This window comes from Helobdella robusta (genome assembly GCF_000326865.2).
Source record: "Helobdella robusta unplaced genomic scaffold HELROscaffold_13, whole genome shotgun sequence".
NCBI lineage: Eukaryota > Metazoa > Annelida > Clitellata > Rhynchobdellida > Glossiphoniidae > Helobdella > Helobdella robusta.
The window spans coordinates 1,944,028-1,960,122 of record NW_008703718.1 but is presented as its reverse complement, the minus strand read 5'-3'; the positions used below and the strand labels follow the sequence as shown (position 1 = coordinate 1,960,122).

The following is a 16,095-nucleotide window of genomic DNA, read 5'->3' as shown; positions in this document are numbered from 1 at the left end:
CATTGTTTATTTATGTTATAAACAACACAAAAGTATAATCTATACACTTCACGCGCAACTACCTCTAATAAAATGATATTGTTGATATACAACAACTCTATCTAAAATTTTACCAACAAAATCTTTTTTTTTATTAAACTATATACGTACATGGAAATTAAAACAAAAAAAACATCTAAGTTTAGTTATAAATAAACAAAAACGTGGAAAGTTTCCAGAAAACCAACTGCATTAATTATTGATAAGAGTAGAGAATTTAAAGATTGTAATAAAGCCAACCCAACACCATTGGAAAAAATTTATTTTAGTTAGAAGTTTGAGGCAGTTGTATGTCGTTGTAGCTTTATCGTTGTTTGTAACGTCTGTATTCGTGGTGTCGTTGGTTTTGTTGTTAATAAAATTTGTGTTGTTATTTTTGTTTAATAACTTCTTTTATTTCTTTATTATTGTTGTTGTTAATCAAGATGTAGTTTGTGTTTTTATGGCTCCGAAATGTCTTTAACTATCATGGAAGTTTGATTGATTGTTGAATGAGCAAGATATTGTTGGTGTTTTTTATTTACTTTTTTTACATAGAAATTTCATTAAAGTATCTTTCCACAATCTTAACAATTTGATGTAAATTTTTGCAATGCTCTTATAAGTCTCATCTCTATCTTGAATTTGTCATCTTCACAACTATCACAACTTTATAATAATTGAGAGAATAATATACAATAATTATCAATATATTATTATATTTTCAACAGGAAAGTTTTTCAACGGAATGAAACTTTGTCGGACATTGAGCGCACAAATGATAGAAATTGAAACTGCAAAAAACAAAAAAATTTTGCGCTCGGTTTAATTTAGAGTTCTCATGGCTGGCTCCAATTGCTATGGGGATGCGCGCTGTATTATTTATCTCATTCTACGTTTATTCGTTTTTATTTTTTCCTATTTATTTGCAAATAAATTTAGTTCAGTGCAATCTACGTGAACAGGTTTTGTATAGTTTGAGTTTTGGTTCGTAGATTTGTTCGTTGAACGTCAGTGAATACAACAATGTATTGATAGTGTAGCCACATAATCGCAGGCGTGCAAAAGAAAATCCAGAGTTTTCAATATTACATTGAAGTTTAATAATATAAGCATATATCATAACCAATAACTCTATATATCACATTCATAATCTTTATAATCAAAGATAGTGCAATCATGATACGATCATATATCATGTTCGCACTGTTACTTTTATTAGCGTTTTAAAAAATTATTGAAAATATTGCACAGCACGTCGCCAGCGTAATTAACTGAAGGCTTCACGAAAACACGATTCGCTGCTTCAACAAACTCTTGAATGATTTTTAGTTGGTTATTGGCGCGTAAATGGATAGTTGCACCCGTTGTTTTTCTGGATATCATTTTGCTGTTGAGGCTGTCTAGTATTTTTTGAAGTTAGATTGAAATAAGGGTCATAAATGTTAATAATTTTCTTTCAAAATTAAAAAAACAAAATTTCAACAATTTCTTATCACTACGCATACAAACATCCGGACACATTTACAAATACAATAAAGGTTTAACTATCCAGTACTTATGTAAGTTTTTCAGAAAAGTATTTGCACATACGTGTACATTGTGGTACGTGCATAGAAAGCAAGGCATTGTGTCGCATAAAACTTTGCGTTTGTGTCTTTGCGTTTGTGTGAAATACACAAATCGCGAGAAGCAAATTGCGGTTTATTTGAGACAGAATCGTAAAACTTCCTTCTAAACTTTCATTTTATTACTGATAATTTTTTTAATTAAAAAATTAAGTTTAAGTGCACAAAAAAATAATGAGCCTAATCAATTGCTTTCAATTTTGCATACACTTCACGAGAACTGAACAAAAACTTTGTGAGAAAATATTATTGAAAATATTAAATTTTTGAAGTCACTTTTTCCAAATAGTGATAGCAATTCTTTTGTAGGTTTTTATTTTGAACCTTTCAAATCAAGCTTTGAAAAATTTTCAAAAGTTCTTCAATTTAATATTTTTTCGTGCTATTAGTGTAAGTGCAGCAAGTAATTTTAAAATAGATCCATCAAAACAAACTTTTATTAAAAATTACGATGTTTACAAAAAATACAAAACAAGATGAAGAAGATCATCTTTTGCATCTTCATCATCACAATTTTGATTAAATTTACATTCATCATTTCCTTCAACTCTTTTTACTCATGCTTCATTACCATTCCAGCTCCTCATCACAATTTCATCACTATTATTTACATCAGCATCATCGTGAGCACTACATTGTCTTAGCAATATGATTATAATATACGAAGATTACAAAAATTCTCAGAATTGTCCACCTAAAACAAATGAAGTCTGCAACAAACCAGATAAAAATGAAATGAAACTTTGCAGCGGCAAATCATTTTTCAGGCATTGTAGTATTAGTAGCGGCCACATCCGCGTTTCAAGGCAGTGCATTAAAGTTGTAGACGATTAAAATGCGTTAGATAGGAATGTTCCTCGTACAGTACCTATTATGTATGATAAATTTCTATAATTGAAAATTCATAGACTGAACAGATTTCGAACGTTAGCCGGCTTTTGAATAAAAATCTAGGTGGAATAATTTGAAAAAAAAAATAAAAGAAAAATTAGAAGATAACAAGAAAAGAAAGAGATATAAATGTGGATGGATGGATGGCTAAATGAATGAATTTGCAAATAGAAAATAAATTGATGATATAATGGATGATTGGAAAATAATATAATGATGGATGATGATAAATTGATATATGTGATAGGGTCGTCATCATCATCGTCGTTGTCGTCGTCATCATTTTATTATTGTCATATTTCTTAACAACGGGGCATTCATAAGCAACAAATAGTTTCATTATAAATATAACCAGCAATTATATTGAATAATTTTATTTCAATTAAAAGTAAAAACTGAAAATGACTGATAGAAAAGGTGCAAATAGAAAAAAAACGACAAAAAGTGAGATGATCAATGAGAGAGAGAAAGAGATGAAGAAAAGTGTGAAAAAACAGAGAGATTAAGAAAGAGAGAGAGAGAGAGAGAGAGAGAAAGTGAAAAAGAAAGAGTGCTAATGTGTGGTTAACGTATGAGATCATCCTGGTAACATGTGTTACTCGCATACGTCACGTCAGCTGGGATGCCACGTGATGTATATATGTTTGCTCATATATTTGTATATGTATATATATATATGTGTATATATATACACGTATGAATACATACATGCGTACATACATACGTACACACACACACACACACATACAAACATATGTAGACGAGGTTCACGTAATTTGTTTATATCTATTACTCATTTTTTATATTATATATACATAGAATATTTAGATTATTTACAATTAAACATGAGTATATATATATATATATATATAAGCATATATATATATGAATATATATATGTATACATATATACACATAGCTGATATATGTTTATTAAAATGATTGCATGAAAATTAATAAACCTCACTGAATGAATGTTTGTAAGGTTTGTGAAGAAAATACCTCTGATCAATGATTTTTATAATTAGATTTAGTTTCATATGTAACCATTATATATATATCCATGCATGTAATTAATATTAATGTTGTTTCTGCTTTTGTTGAGTTTATTGTCTAACAACAATAGTAATAACAACAACAAACACTTTTATACGCCGTCAAACTTTTTGATTTCAAACAAATGTAAACTGAATATGTATTGTAAATTTCTTGTTACTTTTGTGTTGACGGTTGTTGCTTGTTCTTCCGCGGTTGCAAGCGAGCAACTCAACTGCTCAGTCGGCCAGCCGTTCTCGTTGAAAATAAAGAAAGTTAACGTGCCGCAGAAAGATGCCGTCGTCTGGGACGTATTAACCGTCTGTTTTTTTTTTTTTTTGCATTTCTTATGAACATTTTCTATTTCATATGTAGTTTAAAGTTACCTTTTGCACTTTATTAAATAATTCGACACAATAATGTTAATTATCGTTGGGACAACTGACGAAAGATGTCCCAGTTGTTAGTGCACTGAATGAATATAACATACAACAACAACACACAGAGAATAAAATTTTGCCGCTAATGAACCAGACAAACCCAATCTGTCCTTTACAGTAAAAGACAACAACAACATCAGCAAACACAACCAAGGGGCTTCATGGCATTACAACGAAATCTCACACATTTAAAAAACTGCATTACGCATAGTCAAGACTTGCGACAAACTAAATTGACATGACGTCAAACAAACACTGCTGATTGATAACTACCACAGATACAAAATAATGTATCGAATGAAACATAGTTATCGATAATAATATTAGTAACTACAATAACTACGTCAATAACATCCACAACAACAAATAGGAAAATATCAATTACATTACATTAACAACTTCCATCACGGCTTCATCTTTGTCAGCATTAACTACATCAAAACATCATACTATTCACGTTAAAAGCAGCATCATCAGCGCCAAAAATGACAGCAACACAAATGACAACAACACAAATGACAACAACACAAATGACAACAACACAAATGACAACAACACAAATGACAATAACAACAACTGAAACATCGCAGATATGCCACGACACAAAAAGTTGTTACGGACCTGAATTCAACGTCCAACTTGACATGCTTCCTCAAGTCATACCATTCTTCACCCAGTTCAACAACAACCTCATCTCTTTCACGTATTCCATTTCTATTTATTAGTATTTAATAAATTTTTTAACCTAAGTATATAAATTCTCTGTCAAAACATTAATCTATTAAAATTGAACATTTGAAAAGAATAACCTGCACTAAAAAGGTCACCCAGCAGCGGTATGACGTATTACAGAACCGATGAAAATGGTTTCAAGTTCTGCAATTTCGACCGTCAAAACATCGTCCCGAACATCAACAACGTGCCCGTGTCTCTTGGAAGAAATTATTTTATTGGTGTGTTTCTCTATGTGGCGTTTAATTGAGTAAAATTTTGTACAGCGTCATCTAAGATTAATTTTCAACGTCAAAATTCCTGGCATTAACATAGGCTAGTGTGAAAGTGTTAGTCAAAAAAAATGTCAAATCATCAACTCACAATATTTACTGGGAGGGTTGTAGTTGATTAATTTTTTCAATTTTCCAGTAAATCTTCTAAAAAAATTTTTTTACAATGTTTTTTGGAACATCTAAAATTAAAAGCAGCTAATTTGAATAATCGTTCTTTTCGAGGCATTAAAAAAATATTTGCTGCTTTGCATTGCATGTGTTTGCTAAAACAGTATTTTCAAGTTAATGAAATAATATTCCAGTAAAGTCAACATCATCGACCACTCATCCTCACCATAATTATCACCATCATCACTTTCATCATCATCACCACCACCCCCATCATCACCATCAATCTTCCTCCACACAGCCAGCAGCAGCACTTCCCCATGGTTGAGTTGTCAAGGAGGTCAAAGGTTAAATGTGACAGTTCTGGCTGACGACTGCAAATTTCAACCAGCCTCACTGACCTTTTGTAATGGTATGGGACTCTGTGCGGCGAGAACTTGGGAGGTTGAACGATCTTTTCTTTCCTTCACTTTACTTTTTGCAGTTTTAGCTATGCATTTCTTCATTCTCTTTTTGGCTCTGACGCTTATTTTTCAACAAAACTATAAAAAATTAAAATGAATGTTTAAGTATTTAGATGAATAAATTTGTTACTTTTTTCTTGCTATCCTGATTTGAATGGCTGCTTAAATGCTAGCAAAATTTAATTGTTCGTTCAAAGTTCATTCAAATCCAATAATAAATTCAAAAAATTTCAAGAAAAGAGCAAATTCTCTGTAAAAATGTTTGAGCCTATTTGAAACTTACATACAACGTAAAAACATTTTGATTTTGAGCCTGTCATGACGTTTGACTGCCATCATAACAAAAAAATTTTTTTCCAGGAAATGTTCACATGCAAGTGCTGTCGACCGAACTACGGTCAGTATTGTGAGATGGTTGACGGATGCCACTGGTACAAGGATGATTGTGAGAATGGAGGATGGTGCGTGGATGAGTTGAACGATCAGATGGACAAGACACTTTACAATTGCAAGTGTCCCCATGGTTTGTTTTTTTATTTCTACTATTTAAATCGATAATAAAGATGTTCTTCCGTTCAAAACTGTTCGTACTCTATTATATAACATCCATTTCTAAATTTACTAAAATTTAAAATAGACTTTCGATTGCACATACAATAACTAATTACTTTAAACATGACAGGTTACTCAGGTAGCAGATGTGAACAGCAAGACAACCCGCAGTGCTCCCGTAACGAGTGCAAGAATGGAGGAACTTGCCTGGTGACTGAAGCAAACGTCTACGGATTCATGTGCCACTGTCCCGACGGCTACCAGGGCGTCACGTGTGAGGTTCAGGTCGACAATTGTGCTTCCAATCCGTGCTTCAATAATGGTCTGTGCGTCAATGGTGTCGGTACTTTCACGTGCATATGTGCCGATGGTTAGTTGGCTTGCAAACTTTTTTCAACTTTAACTCACCAATCACGTAATAGTTTACATCAGTTTTTGAAAACTTTTATGACTTTTTTAAAATAGATCAAAATGTGCATCAATGGACATTTTTTATTCATCTACGCTGCTCTAACCAGTATGAATTTGTTTGAACATAACATAACAATAAACACTATCCACTAATAAAAAATAATTTAAAAAACTTATTGGCACTTCAGGTTTCGCAGGATCATATTGTCAGTCAGACCTGCGAGTGTGTCGTGCGGACACGTGCCAACATGGCGGAACATGTCAGGTCGTCAACGGGACAGCTACTTGCGCATGTCCCATTGAATACACTGGGGTCATGTGCTCAGAAAGTGTTAGTCGTTTTTGGTTGGTTTGGTTGTGATGTTTGCCGGCTAAATGATTCTGAATTGTTTGTTTACTTCACTGTGAAATTTGTAGTAGTTATTAATTTATAAGTATGCGTAAAATTTGGGTTTCAATGTTTTTTTCGTGTAAGCGCCCATTAGCGCCCAGTGATCTATTTATAGATCACTGTGTAAATCCCTAAAAGTTGTTTACGTTATAAATCTGCCGCCAATTTATTTTTTAAAAAAGACTGCAGTGTAAAGCGCGTTTGTTATAGGAATAATTTTTTTTTTTTTTTGAGTTGGGATATTTTGCTCAACATAATTTTATTATAGACAATTTTTCATGAAATAATTCCTAAAATTAATTCTTGAATAAAATTAAAATACAAGGAAGTGAGTTACTCATATTTTAAATTTATATCTATAAACTATCAATAAAAATATTTGTTGGTATCACATTATTGTGTCAAGCTCATGTCATTTTTGCTATCCTAATTTAAACAGTGATCTATAAATAGATCACTGGTCGTTTGAGTGAACATTTCATGCAATTTTCATTAAACAATATTTTATATGATGGAGTAATAATTCAAAGAGATAACAATGATAATCTGATAATATAACTAATAATATAACTAATAATCTGATAATATAACTAAAGTTAAAATATAATATTATAATAACTTGTTTCAGGAATAAAAATGAGCAAAAACTACATATTCAAAAATTTAGAAGAGGCTGTAGATTATTTGTATTCTGAACAAATAGAGGCAGATATTTTAGCACTTCCTCCAGATGTTGATGAATTAACTGATGAAGAAATACTTAACGATGAGGAAACTGGTGTCCCTACTGTGACGGATCTTGCTGGTTATGTTGAGGTACAAACAATAAAGGATAGTGAGGGCGAGAGCGAAGATGAAGATAATGAAGATAGATTGTGTTCAACAAAAAAAAAACTGAAAATAGAAAAGCCACAAAAGCTTATTAGCAAATGGGTTAAAACTGACCCTAAATATAATAACAGTGTGCCAGGAAAAATCTTTTTAGAAAAGGAAGATCATTTGAAAAGTTGTTTAAAAACGTCTACTCCGGTGGATCTATTTGAACAATTTTTTGACAACGACTTATATGAAATGATGGTAGAAGAAACCAACAGATATGCTGGAGCTCAAAAAAACAAACATGGATGGACAATCCATATAGATGATTTAAAGATTTTTATTGGGTTCCTTATATACAGTGGCTACCATACATTGCCCTCTGAAAGAGATTACTGGTCAGATGAAGAAGACTTGGGACAAGCAATTGTAAGGAATGCTTTGAGTAGGAATAGCTTTTTAGAAATAAAATCATGCATTCACTTTGTCGATAACACTAAGGCTAAAGATAACAAAAATGATAAGTATTTCAAGATAAGACCCTTATTTGAAAAGGTAAACACAAATTTTCATAGATTTGGAATTTTTCAAGAAAATTTATCTATTGATGAAATGATTGTGAGATATTATGGTCGCCACTCATTGAAACAATTTATAAAATCTAAGCCAATTCGATTTGGTTACAAACTCTGGGCAATGTGCGGCGAAGATGGATATTGTTTTTCATTTTCTCTGTATGCTGGAAAAGAGAATAAGGAGAATAACGAAAACAAAGAACCATTGGGAACTAGAGTAGTTTCAGAAATGTTGTCAATAGTTGAAAATCCGGAAAGTTATTGTGTTTATTTTGATAATTTTTTTAGTAGTCATGCCTTATTTCATAAATTAAAAGAAATGAAATTTCGAGCCACAGGTACAATAAGAGAAAATCGAACTGGAAAATGTCCTGTTCAAGCAACCAAAGAATTGGAAAAAATGCCTCGTGGATCATATGACCATAGATTTGACACTGAAAATGAAATATTACTCGTCAAATGGAAAGACAATAGATGTGTATCAATTGCTACAAATTATGATCATATTGAATCACTAGCAACAGTCACAAGATGGAATGGAAAAGAAAAAGCTCGTTTGCCAGTTCCCCAACCAAGACTCATTTATAATTACAATCAGCACATGGGAGGAGTAGATCATCATGACTGGCTTGTTGAGAAGCATAACATTGCGATTCGAGGAAAAAAATGGTATTGGTGTTTGTTCACTAGAATCATAGATATGTCAGTGATAAATGCTTTTCTGTTGTACCGAAGAATCCATGGGAAAAAATCTATAACGTTAAAAGATTTTAGACGGGAAATTGCCATTAATTATTTGAAAATCGGACATGGAAAAAGTATTTTGAAGGGTAGACCCCTTAGTTTTCCTTCAACTTCTAAGACGCATGTGCCAGACAATGTTAGACTTGACGAAAAAGGTCATTTTCTGGATAAACGAACTAACCAAAGACGATGCCAATATCCTACTTGCAAAAGTCGTCCTTTAACCTATTGCACTAAATGCAACGTCACACTTTGTACGGATTGCTTCTTAAAATATCATAGAAAAAATTAAAGAAAATTTTTTTTAAATTTAGGTTACTCATCTGCCCAGTGATCTATTTATAGATCACCTTTTTTTGAACAAACTATCTTCAAATAAATTCTGAACAAATTTTTTTTAGTAAATTTGAACTATAATAATCTGTAAATTTTGTTGTTTTGTTTGTTTTGAGAAAAAAAATTAATTTGGGCGTTAATGGGTTAATTCAACCTCGATTTGCGTTTTAAACCAACTAACCGATCTATTAATAATTAATGTTATATGTTTTTTTATGAAATGTTCAAATAGTATATAATTCATTTTCAACATGACGTACCTAATACACATTTAAACCTGGAATAAAGTTGATGGGCGAATGAAACGATAAGTTGTATTTGCAGCGAAACCTCTGCAGCCCCTCGCCATGTAAACACGCCCTGGAGTGCTCCTTCAACAGTCGAACCTACACGTGCATCTGCATAGTTGGATACACAGGTCTGCTTTTCTATATTCAATAAAATTAATATTTAATTTTTTTCATTTTCAATTATGTTACTTTCAACTAGTGAAAATTGTGCATATTATTTTTTCAACTCTTTAAAATTGAATTTTTTTTAAACACAGTAATTTTTAAAAAATAAAGTGTATTTTTATTCTAATTATAGTTCAGAAACATTTAAAAAATACGAAAACAAAAAATTATAAATTCCTGTTTGAAAGGTAGGGACTGTGAAATAAACATAGACGATTGTGCATCGAACCCATGCGGTTCACAGGGGACCTGTGTAGATGGGGTGGCATCATACCGCTGCCACTGTCTCGGTGACACTGTTGGATCCAGTTGTCCAGAGCCAGGTACTTGATTTAATTTGTTCATTATATTGTAATACTTAAATAATGCAATGGTTAATTTTTTTAAATTTTATTTCACAATCATAAAATCAATTTTATTTATTTTCATAAATAATTGACTTAAATTATAATGGCTTCGCTATATTAATCTCATGGAAATGATTCAAACACACTTCCATTGTTTTCTTGCAGCAGATGTAAACCAGACGGCACAATCAAGTAAAGAGACGAATGCGAACGAATTGAACAATACGTCATCTTCATCTAATAACCCAGCACTGTCAGTTCTGGGCATCATCTTCATCATCCTTGTCAGCCTGGCCATCATCATCTGTCTGATTGGAGGTGGCTGGTATTTGATGAGAAAGAGGAGGAGGAGACAATATGTCGAACAAATTAAGTTGGTTAACCAATTTTTTAAAGTTTTTTTAAATTTTAACCTGATTCATTTATTTATTTAGGAACAATAATTCTTGATTTTTTTTCCATCATAATTATCATTTTTCCATCATGTTATCATTCCATCATGTTTTTTTGAAGCACAAGAAAATAAGCATGATTTATGTGAAAAATATTTCAGTGATACCAACAGTATGTCCATGAAGGACCGCATAAACACAACATCAGCATTCCCTGGAGAGCTCTTTGGAGACGACACCTACCCTGAAAGTATTCCCGACGTCTCATTCTCTTCCTCCTCCTCCGTGTCAGACACGCCTCTTGTCCAAAGAAGAAAGAAAGCATCGAAAATTTGATTCAGTCTTTGAAAAATGTTGTCAATAAAAATATTTTATTATTATCGAATTTTCGACATTTTTCACATTTTATTAAAATAATGCAAACCAACCAATTGCAGAATTTGAAGAATGTTACTAATAAAATATATTTTTTTTTTATCTGATTTTTAACATTCTCTTACATTTTCATTTCAACATTCCAATCAATTATTGTAGAATATTCTGCTTTTGGTTATTTAAAATTTTTATCACATGCATGTATATATTAATACTTTACTTACGTACTACATTTTAAAATTTTTCATGTTATTGATATTTATTTTCTTACATTTTTTTCTGTGGTGAAAGTTTATAAATATAGACTTTTTTGAAAATTTATTTTAATAAATAGTCAACCAAACAATTCAGTGATGTTTATTGCTACGACATTAACTTGAACTAAATAATACATGATAAACAGAAAATGAATGGAAGTAATAAATACTCGCGCTAGGTGTGCTAATTGTTTAAGTCTATAAAAACGTGTGAAAATGAAGCATAATTGAAATTTGAATGATTAAAATTTATTAATGTTAGCCGCATTACTTTTGTAATAACATAATTTACAGAAGCATCCTATATTAGAGAAATCAGTGTGTGCAATTTTATAAAATACGAGGGCCTATATAAATAAGTTGCAAGTTAGATAAGCAATTAGTTTTGATTGTTCTACACATTAGTATGGATAGATATGAAAAACTATTAATTAATATATTAAACCTTTAATTAGTTTTCTCAAATCACATTCAAATTTTTTCTCGTTCAAATTTCTTGAGGTTAATAATTTACATATTGAAATTGTAGTAAATTAAAAGAATAATATCAAAGGAAAGTTAAAAAAACTTACAAATTCAAGCTAAGAAACTGAAATAATTAAAATCTGATGCAGTTAATTGAATTACTAATTTGTTGAAATGAACCAGTTCTATAATATCACGACTAAACGTTACTGAAATTTCAACAAATGGGTTTGCGAATAGAAAATGTATTTACAAATTATTCATATGTACACGATTAATAGCGGATAAATGATGATTTTAGTTTTCATAGTTTTGAAATTTTTTGATCACTTTCCAAAAATCGACCCGAGTAGGATCATCAAATATCAATCATTGTTGTAGTTTAGTCTCCGAAGCTCATTTCCATTGTATTTTGCTGGTAACAATCCTTTCTAAGAATGCTGATGACAGGCATACAAATAATGTGCGGTGGAAGTAAAAAAACGTAAAGATTTTTTAAGCGATAATTCGTGGAGAACGCTTAGAAAAGTTTTCTAAAGTATGTGCTTAGAGATATAGCAAATAGAAAATGAATATTTGGCTAAAGATAATATCATAAAAGATATTTAAACTGTGGTTAAATAAGTGTAAAAAAAGTTATTTAAATCAGAGTTTAAAAAATAGAAAGAAAACAGAGGGCAGTGGAAAGGAATTGTCGGAGATGAGCTTCAGAGAAGTGGTACGTCAAACACAAAACTGCTTAATACGGAACTTGTCTTTCTTGACGGACTTGTCCACTATCCATGATTTTGTATCGTGTTTCCAGAAGTAAGCGAAGCAATCATTTTTCAAAAAATCGGTCATCAGGTGGTACACGTGTCTGTGCGGCGTCAGTCGGCTGCTGCTCAGGTCTCTATAGATCTGGTCACATTTTTCAAAGTAAGTTCAAGTTATTTTGATTTAAATATGTTTTTACAAAATATGTATGATGAATAAATAAATGTAATTTTATAAAAAAAACTGCACGTTTTAATTAGTGCTCAAAAATATCTTGAATAGTTTGAGAAAAAATTAAACTTTGTTTAATGTATGTAAAGCTGAAGAAAATAAAATTAAATGATTTCCACCAACTTGATATCTAAATATAATGTCGTTATCTTCAAGAACTTTGAGAGCATTTGAGGTACTGGCATAACTGATGTGATCGTCTCCCAACGCTTGGATGATGGCCAGCTTTTTCGTTCTTAGATTTGTTAGTTTGCTGGCAACCCCTGTTTTCTGATATTCAAAACACGTTCAAGTCAATGAAAGTTTTTATGCTGTTCTTAAAGTTTAATTTTAAATTTAGTATATATAACCAGAGCATATCAAATTTCAAAAATTCAAAAATTTTATTTAGATTCAAAGTATATTCAAAAGTTCATGCATAACCAAGATTGCTTGGAGGTTGTAGTTCTGATTGGATAAACCCATGTACTTCTCAAAGAACGGAGCATCTTGAAAATATAAAAGATGTATTTATTTTACTAAAAAAATAAATTAACTAATAATACTCTTAGTAAAAAATCAGCAAGTTTTATAAAAAAAAGTGTAAACCGTAGTAATGAGGATCCAGAAGAGCACCGCCAGTAATTCCGCACGGAAAAATATCGCTGTCGTTTGCTAGGGAGTGCATGGCGACAAGACCTGAATGGCCCTATTTATGGGATTCATTGAAAAACTGAATTCAACGTGATTTAAATTGGTTAATAAAAATTATTTCAAAAATACTTTTCGTCTAATTTACATTTTTAACTAGCTTTTAAATTGAAAACCTGTTTACAAAACTATTACCGAAATTGATAAATAAATGGTTAGGCCTGCAATACAACTTACCCAGCCCATTATGGCCACCTTGGCAGGGTCAACCAGTTCGTGGTGCTTCAAAAACCTTTTCAAATCATTAAAAAACATTTTTAATACATTTTACTGTTTGTAACGCCAACTGTGTGATTTACATACTATAAATATAATATCATGCCGTTGCCAGTGTTAATGGTGCTGTTTCTTATTGTAGTTTTCAAATAAAAAAGCTAAAAAAACGTTAAATTCAAAATTTTAAATTTCTTCCAGCATTTTTTGAAAACCCGACGTGGTTAGCCTGTCAAACACTAAACTTATAATCTCTTTTACTTCTTTTCCAAAAATGAAAAGCCTAAAACTCAACTCTAAAACATCAAAAATAATAAAAATCTAAAAAAAAGACACGAGCAAAAACATACAAAGCAATAAGCTGATGATCCTCGACATCCATTTCAGTCAATTTTTTGTGTATCTGATTCCTGTATGTGACACCTCTTCCGCCACTTCCACGCCCATCTACCTTGGCCACGACCACCTCCTCCTTGCTTGCCAGATAAGTTTCCCAACCAAGATGGAATCTATCCGATACTTGCTGCGTGCCTGGCTCTCCGGATCTGTCGTTGCCAAAATTTAAATTTGAAATCTACCGCGAGCAAACCACTGTGCGGTTTTCATGTTCTATTAATGTTATATGTAGTTTATACGACTATATATTTTTATTCAATTAGAAAGAAACATTTATCGTTTCTTAGAAAGTCTTTTGATTTGTTTATCTTAGTTTCGCTTATATTTTGGCAATGTGGGCATAATATCTGACGCCTGCGTTATTGTACACATACATATAATTTTACTTAATGTTATTTTTTCCTAACCATTATTATATTCATGAAAAGAGACAAACAATCGATAATTTAAAAATCCAAATGTAACAGCTACACTCAATGTTTCACATCATCCATCTTGTTACATTCACTTTATTTGACAGGATTTGATTCACAAATGAAATATTAATAAAAAAAACATTCCACAGAGACAATTTTGAGATGAAAATATATAATATATTTAGGAACGAGGCTCTTTTTAATACAAATGTCGTTAAAAATGGTTGCCCAGCGTGCGTAATAAAAAAGATTATAAACGCACGCTGGGCAACTATTTTTAACATTTGAAAATATATATATCTAACGCCAGTATAAGTAGAGGAAACTTTTTGCTGCCTTCTTCCTGTGGCTCTATAAGCTCAACCGTTGCAGCTTCAAGGTGATAAAAATAAATTTTAAATTATGTTTGTATTATTTTTAGAAAATAATTTTGTTAAAAATTAGAATATTTGAGATGATGTTTATTTCAATTGTTTACGCTATATTTTGAAGCACGCTATGTTTCGTGATTTGAAGGAACTTGAATCTTTTCAAACAATTCCGACGCACGTGCAAGGTTATGGATTTTTTCTATAGATAAACATCATTGGCAATTTTTTAATTAGTTGTACCTGTCATTCGATGGTTATCGAAGGACAGTTTCAGACCTTTCATACTTCGAATGAGGATGTATTAAAACAGTCTGGTTATGAAAAGTGGAAATTACAACAGATAATCCAACAGGGACAGTTAAAGTTTTTTGGACATATCATGCGGAAAATCTAACAATCACTGTAAAGATTGCAGTCAAATAGCGGTCAACAACCAATAACATTCGTGAAGTTCTTGTCTCACTAGTTGAATATCACCACATTTCAACTGTTACAAAGTGTTAAAGATCGGGTTTCGTGGAGGTCGATGGTCGCCAATGTCCCGAAAAAATAAGACACGAGAAAGAAGAAGACCTGTCATTCTTTACAATTTGCTTGGTTGGATGTTTAAATTTCTAAAATTAACTTACAACTTATTAAAAAAATTATTTACAAAACAAATTTATTAACTTTGTCCGTTTCCGACAGCTACCGTGATGTGTTTCCTATCAGGTAAAATTTTTGCTGTCAGTGCTTCGGCGAGTTTTTTGTTATCCTCCAACATTAAACCTGTTCATAATACTTTTATGAAATAAAAAACTTCCTATCGTAAGCAAATACTTATTTTTAATTTAGTTGGCACATTGAAATCAATCGTATTCAATCAATCGTGTACTTCTTTCAGAATCGACAGTCTTCAGTTCGTAGGTAGGTATTCTCGGCCCAAGACATCCCAGTATGTAGTGCCTGGCCTTCGGTCCGAAAGTGGCGGCGACGTATTGGCAGTCCGATGTTTCATTGCAGGTCATGCACGATGTTGATCTGCTTACGACGTTGCATCTGCCGAAAATATTGAAAAGTGTTCAATATATATTTTTTTATTCTAGTTGTATGGGAAACAATAAAATTTATTAAAAATAAAATGAACCTGAATAAGTGTTTTCTTGTCTGGTTGCCATTCGTTGACGTGAAAAACCTTCATAAATATACATTTTATTGAAGTAATCATAGGCTATCTTAAACGTTATATTCAAAATGTTTAACTGTTCATAATAAACATAAACGATATGAAACACATGCATTTTAAAAAACAAAATTATATGGATTATCGTTAAAA

At 31.5% G+C, this 16,095-nt stretch overlaps 2 protein-coding genes across 2 annotated transcripts; one reads left to right on the top strand and one right to left on the bottom strand.

Moving 5' to 3' along the window:
- Window positions 1–3,538: 3,538 nt before the first annotated feature.
- On the top strand, window positions 3,539–11,331 carry HELRODRAFT_109631 (hypothetical protein). Its single transcript, XM_009014207.1, has 11 exons — window positions 3,539–3,892; window positions 4,603–4,715; window positions 4,835–4,965; window positions 5,429–5,571; window positions 5,952–6,114; window positions 6,274–6,513; window positions 6,743–6,885; window positions 9,741–9,834; window positions 10,060–10,194; window positions 10,384–10,591; window positions 10,772–11,331. The coding sequence occupies exons 1-11, from the start codon at window positions 3,620–3,622 to the stop codon at window positions 10,944–10,946; spliced, it is 1,818 nt and encodes a 605-aa protein (XP_009012455.1). The 5' UTR covers window positions 3,539–3,619; the 3' UTR covers window positions 10,947–11,331.
- HELRODRAFT_190469 (hypothetical protein) lies at window positions 11,327–15,787 on the bottom strand (the record flags this gene model as incomplete). The annotated part of the gene is made up of 9 exons (XM_009014206.1): window positions 11,327–12,607; window positions 12,818–12,964; window positions 13,118–13,182; window positions 13,283–13,382; window positions 13,562–13,616; window positions 13,948–14,142; window positions 14,715–14,781; window positions 15,450–15,548; window positions 15,655–15,787. 9 exons carry the CDS (start codon window positions 15,785–15,787, stop codon window positions 12,431–12,433), a joined length of 1,038 nt encoding a protein of 345 aa, XP_009012454.1. The 3' UTR covers window positions 11,327–12,430.
- Window positions 15,788–16,095: the final 308 nt, after the last annotated feature.